Genomic DNA, 18,509 nt, shown 5'->3' with positions numbered 1-18,509 from the left:
CACTGTGTAATTACAATTTTGATTTGTTAAGTACAAAGAAAGTCACTATCGTGCCAGGCATTTCGGGCAGACTAATCCTAGTACATAATAACTACTTAAGTCTAGACAAGATAAGAGTGGTTAACTTTATAATAAATCTTTATTTTATCTTAATACTGTACAGTACTAATGCGAGGTAGTCAAGGTAGAGGGTTATAAGAGTAATTATCTTGAAGTTGTGCATAATAAAAACAATATTACAATTAATAGTTCAAAGAGTAATGTTTTATGGATTAGCAGGTGTTTTAATAGGCTAGAGGTCATATGTATTAAGGAGAGGTCTTTGTGTGTGTGTGTGTGTGTGTGTGTGTGTGTGTGTGTGTGTGTGTGTGTGTATGTATGTATGTATGTATGTATGTATGTATGTATGTATGTATGTATGTATGTATGTATGTATGTATGTGGATATTGTAAATTTTCCAATCTCAGAAATTTGAGGATGTTCATGCAATTTTCAATTTATTCTTTAGGGGAGAGTTTTTTGTCTTCAATGGGTATGAGCGACCACCAGATGTGAAGCCAAGACAATGGAAGCAGCAGAGCTTCCACTATGACAATGTAATGGCTGCAATGTTAACACTCTTTGCTGTCCAGACAGGCGAAGGATGGCCACAGTAAGTTACATATAAAATGAATTATTACTACTATTATTATTTTAATCATTATGGATGAATAAATTCAGCCTGTGAACTCATTATTGTTTAGTATGTAAAAGGTAAATGGACGAGTTTACTGGACATAGTGATCGACTGCTGAGTGTGTGGGGAATGTGCACCAGCCAGCAAGCCTGATTACCAATCTTCTACAATAATATTATGACTATAAAACCAACCCATTTCTGAAACCTTTTGAGCACCACAAATGTTCTGTAATGTGTTGATCACAGATCAGCCAGGCTGTGATGGATATGTGGGGCAGTGGGCCTCCAGCAGCAACAGACTGGTTGACTAGGCTAGCTCCAGAAGTAAAAAGATTTTTGAAACTCATCAAAGGTATATGAAAGTTATAATGGTGGCAGTTTAATTGTCCAATATACAGTAATTCCATTATTTTTTGTGTTGCTTTAGATTGAAATAAAATACACAAGTGGACCTTTAACCCTTAAACTGTCCAAACGTAGATCTACGTTTGCTCGCGTAGCACTCCGAACGTAGATCTACTTTTTTTTTTTTTACATTCTTTCTTATGGAGAAAATCAAGAGTGGAGCGCTACGCGCGCAAACATAGATCTACGTTTGGACAGTTAGAGGGTTAACAAGAGTGAGAAAATGCAGCTTCAAGCATCACGTGTAATCTTCAAGAAAATGTACCGAGGCTTAAACGTGCAGATTTTTCCACCTGTTGACTAAAAGACATCATCCATCTCAGTAATCACTTATGTAAATTTCTATAAATAATATTTATATTCTCAGAACCGTCCAGTGCTAATAATTAGCCCACACAATAAATTGAGGAATAGTTTGTATATTTAATTATTTATTTGACTAAGTGAGGAATTGTTGGCAGGCAGTGTTAATGTTCTTCCTCTTTTTCTTACATCAAAACTCTTCTAACTCTTAATGATATCAACCTTTATATAGCATACTTAACTATACATCTGGGCATGGGAGGGATCCTTGTTGTCCTGGTTCTTGACACATTCTTCCTTTTATTTTACAAGATTGTGTAATGCATGCAACTGATCCTGAAGCCTAGTAATAAAGGCCAGCACTATTTTTGCATAGCAACATTACATGTGTTGTGTTATATGTACCATTATCTCAGACTGGTCATGGCCATCAGTGGTTCGAGATATCACAGATCTATGGTACTCTATATAACATATATTCATAATGGTATTTATCATACTTGGTATGCATTAGCTCTATTATATTCTATAGTTAGTATATACAACACCACAGTATGTACTACAGCACAGTGTTTATTATATACATGTATAAGATCTGGCTGAATGTAATAACATATTTAATACTGAACTAGAAAAAGTGTCATCCTAGATGGTGAAAAGCCAAACATGTTCAACCAAATATCATACTCAATAATTCACACGTTAGAAGGCAGGAAGAAGGGAAATTTTTGGGAATCCACGACAAGAGCAAACTTAACTTGAAACATGAGCTGTGGCTCGTACGTTGGTTTGCGTGCAGCCAGCAGTAACAGCCTAGTTGATCAGGCTCTGATCCACCAGGAGGCCTGGTCACAGACCGGGCCGCGAGGGCGTTGACCCCCGAACTCTCTCCAGGTAAACTCCAGGTAAACTTAGCATACAGAGGAGTCATATAAGTTGTTGTATAAATATTGACCATGAGCTTATTCACTTCTTGGAGAGTTAGAGCAACACAGACATGGCGCCAGAAATACCTCTTTGATGTTCCATGTGTACGACTTATCCTGAGTAACTGTGGGAAGTCTAGCATCGATACGTTGATTATCTGCCATTTTCCAGGTGTGAGAGGTGTTAGAGATTTGTGGAGGGCTGTAAAATGATATATAAGCCTACTTAATTATAAGACTAATTAAGTGATGAAGCCTCTATAGGCTAACATATCATCTCATATAGTAACCAACTCTACGAAAATCAAAGGATCAGACATGGAGCAGCCTACCTGAATATTGTGAAAGCTTCTTATCTCTGAACAGTTTTAAAAGCACTGTCAATAATGATCTCTTAAACTTGGTGTAATATTTCATCTGAAATGATAAATTACTAGTCTCTTCATTATTTAACTGACAAGGTCATCAGTTGTAAACTGTAGTGACATCTTAACTAGCTTATATATACAGAAAATTTGTGTTACATGTTAGTACTAGTGCTCAGTTGTTTTTTTAAGAAATTCAGGTATGGTTGAAATGCTGTGCATTCAAGAGGCTTTCCCTGAAATGTTCATTTATTGTATAGTGTTACCAGATACCAGAACTCTTCACTTATCCAGTTTGATACTTATACACATAAATATATACAAGCACATATACATATACATATAGTCGGACTTGAGTCCTGGAAATGGGAAGTACAATGCCTGCACTTTAAAGGAGGGGTTTGGGATATTAGCAGTTTGGAGGGATATGTTGTGTATGTTTATATGTGTATGCTTCTAGACTGTTGTATTCTGAGCACCTCTGCAAAAGCAGTGATAATGTGTGAGTGTGGTGAAAGTGTTGAATGATGATGAAAGTATTTTCTTTTTGGGGATTTTCTTTCTTTTTTGGGTCACCATGCCTCGGTGGGAGACGGCCGACTTGTTAAAAAAAAAAAAATACATGCACATATACATACACATATACATGCACACTTACATACACACTTATATGCACACTTACATGCACACTTACATGCACACTTACATGCACACTTACATGCACACTTACATGCACACTTACATGCACACTTACATGCACACTTACATGCACACTTACATGCACACTTACATGCACACTTACATGCACACTTACATGCACACTTACATGCACACTTACATGCACACATACATGCACACATACATGCACACATACATGCACACATACATGTACATATACATGCACATATACATGCACACATGCACACACACACATGCACACACACATGCACACATGCACACACACACATGCACACACACATGCACACATACATGCACACATACACACATACACACATCCACACACACAAACACACACACACACACACACACACACACACACACACACACACACACACACACACACGCACACACACACACACACACACACATCCACACACACATCCACACATCCACACACACACACACAGAGTATAGGCTACGTGGACAAAGACTACAAACCTCTCTCAAGGAGAAAGATGTCTCCGGAGGTACACATCAACCAGATAACTGCTGCAGCATATGGGCGCCTGGCGAACCTGAGAATAGCGTTCCGATACCTTAACCCTTTCAGGGTCGACAGGCCCTCTCAGAGACTTGTTCTCAGGGTCGGCCAAAAAAAAAAAAAATTATTTTTTCTTATGAAAAGATAGAGAATCTTTTCCCGATCATAATGACACCAAAAGTATGAAATTTGATGGAAAATTTACGGAATTATGCTCTCGTGAAGTTAGCGGTCTCGATGATGTTTACGCATTGGTGATTTTGCCCACTTTGAGCCCTATTTTCGGCCAATTCCAGTATGCTTGTCAACAAAAATCATAACTATTTTGCTAGAACTCTAATTTTTCTATCGAATGAGTACAAGAAACCACCCATTTACAGATTTCAACTATCCAATACAGTGGTCAGAATTTAGCAATTTTTCCAATTTCACACAAATTTCAAGATGCCAATTTCCAAATAGGGTCCAGAATAAACAAGAAAGACATTCCTGGCACTAAAATAACATTTCCTCTGTTCATTAATCACATTCCCATGCCCCTCTTACATTCTTTTGCTTTCCGCTTTGAATTTTTATTCCACAAAAAAAAAAATAGAGGATTTACTGTTATGCAGACTACTGCATTGGTGTAGAAATGGTATAAATAATATCAGCACACTTGTGAAAGAATATTAGACTCACCAGTTGACGTGTATTGGATGCGTGGCATGATTTGTTTACTTTTGAACTTTGGTAAAAATTGAACATTTCTGCTACTTTGAGCTCAATTTCAAGGTACTTTTCTTTGTAAAACCAGTCAAAATCATCTCAATTTCTGTAATATGTCTTCCATTCTATAAAATGAGACCAGGAAAACTAAAATACAACAATAAATACCATATGAAAATACAGTGCAAAGTCGCTGTTTTAATCCAAAAACACGGTCAAAGTTTTTTTTTCTCATTACGCACTGTGTGCTGCAGAATTTTTTTTATACCACGCACACTGATCACATAGACCCATTCTTTCATATGTAGGCCTACCAGCTTTCTCTCACTAGATTTGAGGGCGCTAGAATTTAGGCGTACTAGTACGCCAAAAACCCTGGCTCGTAAGCCATACTGGTACGGCCGAAACCCTGAAAGGATTAATAAGGAATCATTCAAGACACTGTACACTGTGTACGTTAGGCCCATACTGGAGTATGCAGCACCAGTTTGGAACCCACACCTGGTCAAGCAGGTCAAGAAGTTAGAGAAAGTACAAAGGTTTGCAACAAGACTAGTCCCAGTGCTCAGGGGAATGTCGTACGAGGAAAGGTTGAGGGAAATTGGACTGACGACACTGGAGGACAGAAGGGTCAGGGGAGACATGATAATGACATACAAGATACTGTGGGGAATAGACAAGGTGGACAGAGATAGGATGTTCCAGAGAAGGGACACAGAAACAAGGGGTCACAACTGGAAGCTGAAGACTCAGACAAGTCACAGGGATGTTAGGAAGTATTTCTTCAGTCATAGAGTCGTCAGGAAGTGGAATAGCCTAGCAAGTGAAGTAGTGGAGGCAGGAGCCATACATAGTTTTAAGAAGAGGTATGACAAAGCTCAGGAAGCAGAGAGGGAGAGGACCTAGTAGCGATCAGTGAAGAGGCGGGGCCAGGAGCTGAGTCTTGACCCCTGCAACCACAATTGGGTGAGTACAATTGGGTGAGTACACACACACACACACACAGTAGCGACCAGTGAAGAGGCGGGGCAATGAGCTAGCACTCGACCCCTGCAACCTCAACTAGGTGAGTACACACACACATACACACCTGGTCAAGCACGTCAAGAAATTAGAGAAAGTACAAAGGTTTGCAGCAAGGCTAGTTCCGGAGCTCAGGGGAATGTCCTATGAAGAAAGGTTGAGGGAAATCGGACTGACGACACTGGAGGACAGAACGGTCAGGGGAGACATGATAACAACATACAAAATAATGCATGGAATAGACAAGGTGGACAGGGACAGGATGTTTCAGAGAGGGAACACAGAAACATGGGGTCACAATTGGAAGCTGAAGACTCAGATGAGTCACAGGGATGTTAGGAAGTACTTCTTCAGTCACAGAGTCATCAGAAAGTGGAATAGCCTAGCAAGTGATGTAGTGGAGGCAGGAACCATACATAGCTTTAAGACAAAGTATGAAAAAGCTCAGGAAGCAGAGAGAGAGAGGATCTAGTAGCGATCAGTGAAGAGGCAGGGCCAGGAGCTGGGTCTCGACCCCTGCAACCACAATTAGGTGAGTACACATACACACTATACACCGTGTACATCAGGCCCATACTGGAGTATGTAGCACCAGTTTGGAACCCACATCGGGCCAAGCACGTTAAGAAATTAGAGAAATTGCAAAGGTTTGCGACAAGGTTAGTTCCAGAGCTAAGGGGAATGTCCTGTGAAGTATGGCTAAGGGAAATCGGCCTGACGACACTGGAGGACAGGAGGGTTAGGGGAGACATAATAATGGCATACAAAATACTGCGTGGAATAGACAAGGTGGACAGAGACGAGATGTTCCAGAGAGGGAACACAGAAACAAGGGGTCACTCTTGGAAGTTGAAGACTCAGATGGGTCACAGGGATGTTAGGAAGTATTTCTTCAGTCATAGAGTGGTCAGGAAGTGGAACAGTTTGGCGAGTGACGTAGTGGAGGCAGGAACCATACATAGCTTTAAGACGAGGTATGATAAAGCTCGTGGAGCAGGGAGAGAGAGGACCTAGTAGCGCTCAGTGAAGAGGCGTGGCCAGGAGCTGAGTCTCGACCCCTGCAACTACAATTAGGTGAGTACACACACACACACATACACACACTCGGCCAATTGAAGAGGCGGGACCAGGAGCTGTGAATCGACCCCTGCAACTACAATTAGGTGAGTACACACACACACACATACACACACTCGGCCAATTGAAGAGGCGGGACCAGGAGCTGTGAATCGACCCCTGCAACCACTACTAGGCGAGTACAACTAGGTGAGTATATACACACACACACACACACACACACACAGTGAAGAGGCAGGGCCAGAAGCTTTGACTTGACTCCTGCAACCACAATTAGTTGAATTAGGTGAGTACACACACACACACAGAGTGAAGAGGCAGGGCCAGGAGCTGTGGCTCGACCCCTGCAACCACAACCAGGTGAGTACAACTAGGTGAGTACACACACACTCACACACACTCACACACACACTCACACACTCACACACTCACACACACACACTCACACACACACACTCACACACACACACACTCACACACACACACACACACACACACACACACACACACACACACACACACACACACACACACACACACACACACACACACACACACTCACACACTCACTCTCACACTCTCACACTCACACACTCACACACTCACACACTCACACACTCACACACTCACACACTCACACACTCACACACTCACACACTCTCACACTCTCACACTCACACTCTCACACTCTCACACTCTCACTCACTCACACACACACACACACACACACACACACACACACACACACACACACACACACACACACACACACAGTGAAGAGGCGTAGCGATCAGTGAAGAGGCGGGGCCAGGAGCTCGGACTCGACCCCCGCAACCTCAACTAGGTGAGTACAACTAGGTGAGTACACACACACACACACACACAGAGGAGCTGTGACTCGACCCATGCAACCACAAATAGGTGAGTATGCACACACAAACACAGATGACGTGAAGTTGATGAGAAGAATTAAATCGGACGAGGATGAGGCAGGACTGCAAAGAGACCTGGACAGGCTGGACATGTGGTCCAGCAACTGGCTTCTCGAATTCAATCCAGCCAAATGCAAAGTCATGAAGATTGGGGAGGGGCAAAGAAGACTGCAGACAGAGTATAGGCTAGGTGGACAAAGACTACAGACCTCACTCAGGGAGAAAGACCTTGGGGTGACCATAACACCGAGCACATCACCGGAGGCACACATCAACCAAATAACAGCTGCAGCATACAGGCGCCTGGCAAACCTGAGAATAGCGTTCTGATACCTTAATAAGGAATCGTTCAAGACACTGTACACTTTGTATGTTAGGCCCATACTGGAGTATGCAGCACCAGTCTGGAACCCACACCTGGTCAAGCACGTCAAGAAGTTAGAGAAAGTACAAAGGTTTGCAACAAGGCTAGTCCCAGAGCTCAAGGGAATGTCGTACGAGGAAAGGTTAAGGGAAATTGGACTGATGACACTGGAGGACAGAAGGGTCAGGGGAGACATGATAACGACATACAAGATACTGCGGGGAATAGACAAGGTGGACAGAGATAGGATGTTCCAGAGAGGGGACACAGGGACAAGGGGTCACAACTGGAAGCTGAAGACTCAGACGAGTCACAGGGATGTTAGGAAGTATTTCTTCAGTCATAGAGTTGTCAGCAAGTGGAATAGCCTAGCAAGTGAAGTAGTGGAGGCAGGAACCATACATAGTTTTAAGAAGAGGTATGACCAAGCTCAGGAAGCAGAGAGAGAGAGGATCCAGTAGCGATCAGTGAAGAGGCAGGGCCAGGAGCTGAGTCTCGACCCCTGCAACCACAATTAGGTGAGTACAATTAGGTGAGTACACACACACACACACACACACACACACACACACACACACACACACACACACACACACACACACACACACACACACACACACACACACAATCTCAAAGTACATATACTGTCAAATAAGCCTTTTGTATTCCTTGTTTTAATGACCATACTGCGACCAATCTCTTAGCGGTTTTGTGGGCTCCTTTGATAACGATTCAACTAGTGATCAAGAGTCAAAACGATACATGAAGGAAAATCTATTTTATTTCGTTTAATGTACAAATATTATTACTGTACAGGCGGGCGAGAGAGCGGACAGGCAAGAGAGCAGACAGGCGAGAGAGCGCGTGAAAGAGCTGGCGAGAGAGTTAGCGAGCAAGAGGGTTAGCAAGCAAGAGGGCGGGCAAGCGAGCGACAGGGCGGGCAAGCGAGCAAAAGAACGGGTGAGAGAGTGAGTTTCGTATTTATTCTGGTTAAAACGATGTACAGTAATAAATTAAAATGTATTAATAGGAGGGGAAAGAGGAGGAAGAATAAGATGGCACCTGTCAAGGGGTTACCAGTCTTGATGTCATCCCTCACTGTCCTATCCTCACTCACTTCACCTTCTGCACCCATGAGTGTTTCCTTACCTAATCTAGTTTTACTCTCTTCTGCTGTGATAAGATGTTAAGGATAAAAATGGAGAGGGAGGGATGGGTTGGCAGTCAGTATTTGTATACTCATGCTAGGCGATGCCTCGTATTGATGTTATGTAATCACGCTCACTCTCTCCATGTTTATTTTTTGTAGTAAAATGCAGTATGGAAGAGCCCCACTTGTACAGCAGGTTAGGCTCCAGACTACTGCTGTAAAGCAAAAATTGGTGTAAAGTGAAACATAGCCTTTTTTTATTTTCAAATCCATATAAAATCCAGATAACAGTTTACACTGTTATATATTGAGTGAGCAGTAGAGCTAAACCCAAAAAATACATATCCATTACACAAATTACTTAAAATATTTTCTTACTTAGCTTATAGTGAGTGGTGAATATATTTTTTGTAGGAAGTCTGAATAAATGAAGAATGAGTATAATTGAAAAACTGCTGTATTAGTGGAACCCTGTAAAGCTAAGTGCTGTAAAGTGGGGCCCTCCTGTATCTCACTGCAGGTGAAGGATGGGTGGAGTAGAGTAGGATTAGGTCTGGAAATACTGATAATCATGCAGAGGGAGAATTTGGTGGGCTGGTGACCTCATGACACTTCCTCTTCTTTCTGTTTCTTCTCTTCAGACTCCTCTCCCTCCTCTCTCTCTCTCCCTCCCCTCTCTCGCTCGCTCGCCCCCACCCATCATGATATTGTGCAGTTATTAGGGTATTACCATGCATTAAGGGTTATAAACACAGTGTATGGGGAAGGTGAGTCTACTGGTAAAAGAAAACAGTAAAAGTTAAAAATATGTATTTTTTCTAAAGTTAAGTCAGGTCATGGTATTTAACCTACTTTTTGCTATTTATTCTTTATATGGGCATTTGTGTTTTTAATTACTGTATCAGCCTTTTCTAGAAATATGGCTTAAGCAAAGCCTAAAGGTCCATTGCATGTGTTTCTGCAGTTATATAGAGCATTTCTAATTGTTGTAAATATCTGTAATTACTGAGCAAAAATAAGCTCTTGGTGTACCATCTTTGGTATTTATTTTGTTATATAGTTTTTAAATTTCCAGTGTTTGTGGCTCTTACTTCCTGTTCTTGTATCGTATGGTTTTCATTGTTAAAAACTCTGTATATCTTTCTGCATCTTTTTTTTCCCCTTAGTTTAGAGGCAAGGATTTATTTTCGTTGTTGATGGTTTTATGAAATTTCCTTTATAAGTTTGTATCTTTGATTTTTAATATGTAGTTACCTATTTTGTAATTTGCATATTTATCGCTGCTAAAGCAAATCTAACCTCATAGTGGCCAATCTTATCTATTTAATGTAGTGTTTAATCTTTCCAATAGTTGCAGCATTTACAATCTCCTGTTTTAACTCATTCCATTATTCTGCTACTATTTATAGTCTGTTTTAACTTGTTCCATTATTCTGCTATTATTTATAGTCTATTTGAACTCCATTTATTGTTCTGCTACTATTTATAGTCTTTTGGCTCCTTTTCTTTGTTTTTAGTTTATAACTAAGTCCTCTTGTTCTTGTTGATGATACAGTGAAATCTTTGCTTGGTAATCTTACACTGTATGTGGTTCTCATGTCTTTTAGAGCATCATAGCTCTTCATTTTATGTGTATGAAGGCAGCCAAAGGTTTGGACAATGTCTTGGTGAATCAGACACTTTCTGATATTTTTACTTTGAGTTTATAATAAAAAATTACACACGTGCACGTGCACACACACACACACACACACACACACACACACACACACACACACACACACACACACACACACACACGTACATGCGTACGTGTGCGCAAAAATAGTTTTACATACAGTGGTGGGTTATCATTCTTCCATCTCTAGTTGAATAAATTTGTAGTGTATTTAGTATTCTATGTATTTCATATGCAGGAGTAAATATATCACTTCCCGGTATGTTATAGTATCCATATCTTTGGTTTGTTGGTATAACCTATGAATATTGGTAGGAATGTGCAGTCTTTGAGTTACAAATTGGGTTTAACAAGTCTTCCCTATAATGAATATGATCAAAGACTGAGCAATTCTCGCTCCAAGCCCAGGTGGTGAACAAAATGGGAAGTGACATGTGTGGTAGATGAAAGTGAGGAAGGTGAAGCCTGTGAAAGGTGAAAGTGAGAGAAGTTTTGGCATGTAAAAGTGAGAGGTGAACTATGTGGTAGGTGAAAGTGAGAGTGAAACATGCAAGAGGTGAAAGTGAATGAAATGATAAGATATTCTATAGGAGAGTAATGGAAGATGCTTACCTTGTGTTTTTAATTTGTTTAAATACAAATTTGATGTTTATTTCCAAGAGCCAGTTGTGAGTGTGGGGGAAGTTCGTGAGGCAGTAGGTAAAATGAAAGGGGGTAAGGCAGCCGGGATTGATGGGATAAAGATAGAAATGTTAAAAGCAGGTGGGGATATAGTTTTGGAGTGGTTGGTGCAATTATTTAATAAATGTATGGATGAGGGTAAGGTACCTAGGGATTGGCAGAGAGCATGCATAGTTCCTTTTTATAAAGGCAAAGGGGACAAAAGAGAGTGCAGAAATTATAGGGGGATAAGTCTGTTGAGTATACCTGGTAAAGTGTATGGTAGTTATTATTGAAAGAATTAAGAGTAAGACGGAGAATAGGATAACAGATGAACAAGGAGGCTTTAGGAAAGGTAGGGGGTGTGTGGACCAGGTGTTTACAGTGAAACATATAAGTGAGCAGTATTTAGATAAGGCTAAAGAGGTCTTTGTGGCATTTATGGATTTGGAAAAGGCGTATGACAGGGTGGATAGGGGGGCAATGTGACAGATGTTGCAGGTGTATGGTATAGGAGGTAGGTTACTGAAAGCAGCGAAGAGTTTTTACGAGGATAGTGAGGCTCAAGTTAGAGTATGTAGGAAAGAGGGAAATTATTTCCCAGTAAAAGTAGGCCTTAGACAAGGATGTGTGATGTCACCATGGTTGTTTAATATATTTATAGATGGGGTTGTAAGAGAAGTAAATGCGAGGGTCTTGGCAAGAGGCGTGGAGTTAAAAGATAAAGAATCACATATAAAGTGGGAGTTGTCACAGTTGCTCTTTGCTGATGACACTGCTCTTGGGAGATTCTGAAGAGAAGTTGCAGAGATTGGTGGATGAATTTGGTAGAGTATTGAAAAGAAGAAAATTAAAAGTGAATACAGGAAAGAGTAAGGTTATGAGGATAACAAAAAGATTAGGTGATGAAAGATTGGATATCAGATTGGAGGGAGAGAGTATGGAGGAGGTGAATGTATTCAGATATTTGGGAGTGGACGTGTCAGCAGATGGGTCTATGAAAGATGAGGTGAATCATAGAATTAATGAGGGGAAAAGGGTGAGTGGTGCACTTAGGAGTCTTTGGAGACAAAGAACTTTGTCCTTGGAGGCAAAGAGGGGAATGTATGAGAGTATAGTTTTACCAACGCTCTTATATGGGTGTGAAGCATGGGTGATGAATGTTGCAGCGAGGAGAAGGCTGGAGACAGTGGAGATGTCATGTCTGAGGGCAATGTGTGGTGTGAATATAATGCAGAGAATTCGTAGTTTGGAAGTTAGGAAGAGGTGCGGGATTACCAAAACTGTTGTCCAGAGGGCTGAGGAAGGGTTGTTGAGGTGGTTCGGACATGTAGAGAGAATGGAGCGAAACAGAATGACTTCAAGAGTGTATCAGTCTGTAGTGGAAGGAAGGCAGGGTAGGGGTCGGCCTAGGAAAGGTTGGAGGGAGGGGGTAAAGGAGGTTTTGTGTGCGAGGGGCTTGGACTTCCAGCAGGCATGCGTGAGCGTGTTTGATAGGAGTGAATGGAGACAAATGGTTGTTAATACTTGACGTGCTGTTGAAGTGTGAGCAAAGTAACATTTATGAAGGGGTTCAGGGAAACCGGCAGGCCGGACTTGAGTCCTGGAGATGGGAAGTACAGTGCCTGCACTCTGAAGGAGGGGTGTTAATGTTGCAGTTTAAAAACTGTAGTGTAAAGCACCCTTCTGGCAAGACAGTGATGGTGTGAATGATGGTGAAAGTTTTTCTTTTTCGGGCCACCCTGCCTTGGTGGGAATCGGCCAGTGTGATAATAAAAAAAAATATTTCCAATTTTTTATTTATTATACTGAACACACATTTTGTCACATAACTGTATAAAAAAATCTTGCATTCCAGTTTCTGTGTTTAAAACTGTGAAGGATATTTAAATGATTAACAGCTTTTTACACATTCCTAGGTGGATGAAATTACTCGAGGAATGTCACCACTTAGAAATTTAATTCCAGGTTGTTGATGGTATCACCTACAGGAGTTGACCTCATGGTTCCTGGAGATGTTGTTGTACACCTTAAGATGTTGAAAGAGTTATTTGAGTTTTTTTAGTTTAATATCTTTATTTTACACCCCATTCCCATCCTGTGGGTGGTGATCAAAAATTACGGAGACACATGATGGGTCCAGAGACTGGGTGGCAAAGTTTTGATAGCTAAACAAGTTACAGTGGTAATGAATTATTTGCATGTTTGTATCTGGTTGAACTCATAATGAGATACTTATGCAGACATGAATTGGGTCACAAAAAATACAAAAATAAATCTGTAGTGGAGGGAAGGCAGGGTAGGGGTCGGCTTAGGAAAGGTTAGAGGGAGGGGGTAGAGGAGGTTTTGTGTGCGAGGGGCCAGCAAGCGTGCGTGAGCGCGTTAGATAGGAGCAAATGGAGATAAATGATTTTTAGGACTTGATGTGCTGTTGGAGTGTAAGCAAGATAACATTTATGAAGGGATTCAGGGAAACCGGCAGGCCGAACTTGATTCCAGGAGATGGGAAGCACAGTGTCTGCACTCTGAAGGAGGGGTGTTAATGTTGCTGTTTTAAAACTGTAGTGTAAGCATGCCTCTGGCAAGACAGTGATGGAGTGAATGATGATGAAAGCTTTTCTTTTTCGGGCCACCCTACCTTGGTGAGAAATGACCGATGTGTTAATAAACAGTATACATGTATATAATGAATGCTTTAAAAAAATTGTAAGTGGTAATACGTTATTTACAGTGGGCAAAGTCAGGGTATTTTTCCAGAATGGTTGGTATTATACCACTGTGGATAAAATGCTTGGACATTTGTTGAACATTTCTGAGCGAGTTGTCTCCGAATTCATTAATTTTATTACATTGCAGCACATACCAACGCAAGGTGTTATAATTGTCCATCTGGCAAAGTTTACATTTCTATGTCTGCATCATCTGGTGGTGGTGATTCAACCTCCCAGAGATACTGGTAACCCAGCCAGAACCAGGCAGTAGTGACATCCAGGAGTCTGCTTACTTTGCTGGATGCTCCATAGACATGTGGCTCTTCCTGCATGATAAAATGATAGCCGGACTTGCTGGTATCAGTCCAGAGCAAAATCACAGCTTTCGTGGTCAGAGTTATACAGTGGATAGTGCACTGGCCTGCTAGTTCTAGGACTGGCTTGCCATGGGTTTGACCTAGAGGCATCTTTCAGTTTACTAGTGTGACATACATGGTGAAAAGATTTAACTGAATTGGAATTTTGCATTTTTTCCAAATGTTTACCAAATGTATTGTTTTTTGTATATAGTTGTTTGGTACATGTGTAATATGCTCATGCTTTTATACAAAAATATGTCAAGATAGGGTGGATAGGGGAGCCCTGCAGCAGATGTTGTAAATGTAAAGTATAGGAGGTAGGTTAATAAAAGCAGTTAAGAGTTTTTGTGCAGAAAGTGAGATTCAGGTTAGGATATTGAGGAGGGAAGAGGACTATTTCCAGTTGTAAGTAGGACTTGGACTGGGATGAGTGATGTCATCATGGCTGTTTAACATATTTATAGATGGGATTGTAAAAGAAGTGAATGCTAAGGTGTTGAGGAGAGGTGTAAGATTAAAATATGCAGAATCGAACACAACGTGGGAGTTGTCACAGTTACTTTTTTACTGATGACATTGTTCTTTTGGGAGATTCTGAAGACAAATTTGAAAGGGTATGAAAAGGAAGGAAATTGAAAGTGATCATAGGTAAGAACAAGGTGATGAGGGGTAACAAATGTGTTAGGAAATGAAAGATTGGATATCAGATTGGAGGGAAGGAGTATGGAGGAAATGAATGCGTTCAGATATTTGGGAGTGGACTTGTTGGCAATGGGTCTTTGAGAAATGAGGTGAATCATAGAATTTATGAAGGGAAAAAGGTAGGTGGTGCATTGAGGTATATGTTTAAATGAAGAATGTTATCCATGGAGGTAAAGAGGGAAATGTATGAGAGTATAGTGGTACCAACACTCTTATATGGGTGTGAAGCATGAGTTGTAAATGTTGCAGTGAGAAGGAGTTTGGAGGCAGTGGGAATGTGTCTGAGGGCAATGTGTGACATAAATATTATGCAGAGAATCCATAGTTTGGATATTAGGAGGAGGTGCGGAGTTGCTAAAAATACTGCAACCCCTCCTCGGGGGACTGAAGAGGGGTTGTTGGGGTGGTTTGATCATTTAGAGAGGATGGGACAAAATAGGATGACTTGGAGGGTATATAAATCTGTAGTGAAGGGAGGGCAGGGTAGAGATCATCCTATGAAAAGATTCAGGGAGGGGGTAAAGTTGTGCAAAAGGGGATCTGACATCCAGTAGGCATGTGTGAGAGTGTTAGATAGGAGTAAATGGAGGCAAATGGTTTTTGGGACCTGACAAGCTGTAGTGTTGCAATGTGAGTAGGGTAACATTTTGTGAAGGGATTCAAGGGAACAAGTTAACTGGACTTGAGTCCTGAAGATGGAAAATACAGTGCCTGCACTCTAAAGGAAGGGTGGGAATATTTGCTATTTGGAGAGTCATATAAACTATCGTATATGGGCGCCTCTGGCAAATCATTGATAGTATGAATGGTGGTGAAACTGGTTCTCTCTCTCTCTCTCTTGTAGAGTCATTCAGAAATTACAGGAGGGCTCCGTTTGTACAGCTCTTAGGTTCCTGACCCCGTACAGTAAGTCAAAATCTCCATCAGGTGGAAAAGAATAGTTTTTCATTACTGAATGCATCTAAAACACCTGATAACATGTTTACAATATCATATATTAAGTGCATAATATAGCTAGTCATAAAAAAAACAAAAACTAAAATAAATACACAGTACATACAATACTTACCTTAAATTATGGTGCTGGTTGTCCTTCTGTTATGCAACTGTTGTTTGAAAATGGTGGAAAAGTGGTAAAAACACTGAACATAATGAACAGTGGCTCAACTGAAAGCCATAATTTTTATTATTATTATTATGGAAGCGCTTAACTCATAGGAGTTATACAGCACCATTGGGGGGGGGGGGGGATGGAAGACATTCAAGTTCAATTCAGGAAACTGGAGCACAGATCCAATTCTGTAGATCAAGAGTCCCTCACCAGCATCAAGGAACCTCCGGTGAGGGGAATTGAAAGCCAAGGAAAATGTGGAACATTGAAAAGAGGCCTGGTATATGTGGAGGCCTTTCTGTACTTATTCCTTCCTGTCCTGTAATCAGAACTCAACAAGGTTTCTCCTTCATTACTGTCTATGGACTCTGTCTCTGGTTGACCTCATTATTGGTCCTGCTTTATCTCTTCAGCTTCCTTCAGCCATGGCATAAGCCCTCCTAAAGTCTGTCGCCATTACGTCAAGGATGTGTTGGGCTCATCAGTTATTGCAACTTCTTTGGAGGTCATGCAGCCAATGCATAAATCAACATTCACCTGTTCAAGGACTCATCTTACATGTGAGCACCTCAGAACTTCTTCCTGAGGCATCATTATGAGGTGAGTTCTCTTGTCTTTGCTTGTATACTGGCTCCTGGTGATTCTCCAGGCTTGGCGTTTTCCAAATTCTTTGGAGATCGGTACAGAGTAACTTATGCTAATCTTCGGTGAAATTAATAGTTATTCTCGGAGCATCCAACTCAGCATGACCGGAACTATAACCTGTAAGATAAATATGTTACTCACCCATATGGCATCATAGTCATGGCCACTATATATCCTGCCTATACCATGCGTATATGACCAGGCAGGGGTTTTGGGTTAACTTTAGGTCAGATTGATCTCCGGATCTTGTCACTGATAGGTCTCCTCTGTATTCTTGGGTGGGACTCTATAAGGTTGCTTGTTGGCTATTTGATATTCACTTGTGTAACTTCAGTCCATTGTCTTAAGAAACAGAATTTGAATGGTTTTTGAATGCTTAGTACGTATGTCATTTTTTGGGTAAGGGGTAAAGAGGTGGTTTCTTATACTCATTCGATAGAAAAAATGGAGTTCTAGCAAAATAGTTATGATTTTTTCAACTGGAACATTGGAATTGGCCAAAAATAGGGCTCAAAGTGGGCAAAATCGCCGATGAGTAAACATCGCCGAGACCTCTAACTTCGCGAGAGCATAATTCCATAAGTTTTCCATAAAATTTCATACTTTTGGTGTCATTATGATTGGGAAAAGATTCTCTATTATTCATGAGATTTTTTTTTTTTTTTTTTTTTTTTTTTTTTTTTTCTGAGAACAAGTTTCGGAGAGGGCCTGCCGACCCTGAAAGGGTTAAACACTTATTATAACCCATTTCTCACAGCCTACTCTTATTCTGATCTTATTTCTACTTATTTTAAAGTACAACTAATTAGTCATTATTACAAACCCTCAGGATGCAATACACATCAGTAGAGTAACATCCAAGTATCTATTTACTGGTAGGTAAACAGGGGCAATAGGCATAAGAAGACTTGCCCATAGTGTCCATCTGCCAATGATTGAGCCCAGGTCTTTTGTTTGTGAGTGGAATGCACTACCACTGAGCAATGAGCCATTCCTTTATTGCAAAATAAATTAGTTCTGAAATTGTTTGGTAAGACACATAGGCAACACTTAAGCATTTTTATTCCGAAACATATACAATACTGAAACTTGTCGATATTGTATACCATTTTGATACTGAAATTGTTTGAAATACATTTATTGAAGTTAGTTATGGAGTCAAGGTGTGATTTTTTAAACCTTGAGATCTAATACTAATAATTCTTTTTAAATTCAGATTTACTAGTTAAGGAGTGGAAGATTTGATTACAGTATATTTTCCTTGTAATATTTTGTCTAGTCACTGTTGTTATATACTCGTGTTTAAAATATTTCAGCTTCAAAATGATCATGATGCCATTTCTTCAGTGGTGTATAGTGGGTTATTGACACAGGGTGTGCACTGTTCATGGTACAACTAGCTGTGGGGTGTTAGGTGCTCTCTCTGAACAACTGCCACAATATTTCATAACAGGGGACAGAGTGAGCTTAATATTTATGATGACGTTAC

General features: G+C 40.7%; 1 protein-coding gene across 1 annotated transcript in view; it reads left to right on the top strand.

Annotated features, from left to right (window-relative positions):
- The window catches only part of cac (calcium voltage-gated channel subunit cacophony), a gene marked incomplete in the record, with an annotated part of 730,773 nt that overhangs the window by 405,227 nt on the left and 307,037 nt on the right, over nucleotides 1–18,509 (top strand). Inside the window, 1 exon segment of the mRNA XM_070103036.1 lies at nucleotides 510–653. Coding sequence (XP_069959137.1) covers nucleotides 510–653 — 144 coding nt within the window.

The sequence above is a fragment of the Cherax quadricarinatus genome, chromosome 84 (genome assembly GCF_038502225.1).
Source record: "Cherax quadricarinatus isolate ZL_2023a chromosome 84, ASM3850222v1, whole genome shotgun sequence".
Taxonomy (NCBI): Eukaryota; Metazoa; Arthropoda; class Malacostraca; order Decapoda; family Parastacidae; genus Cherax; species Cherax quadricarinatus.
Note: the sequence above shows the minus strand (reverse complement) of the source record. Positions and strands in the feature narration are given on the sequence as shown.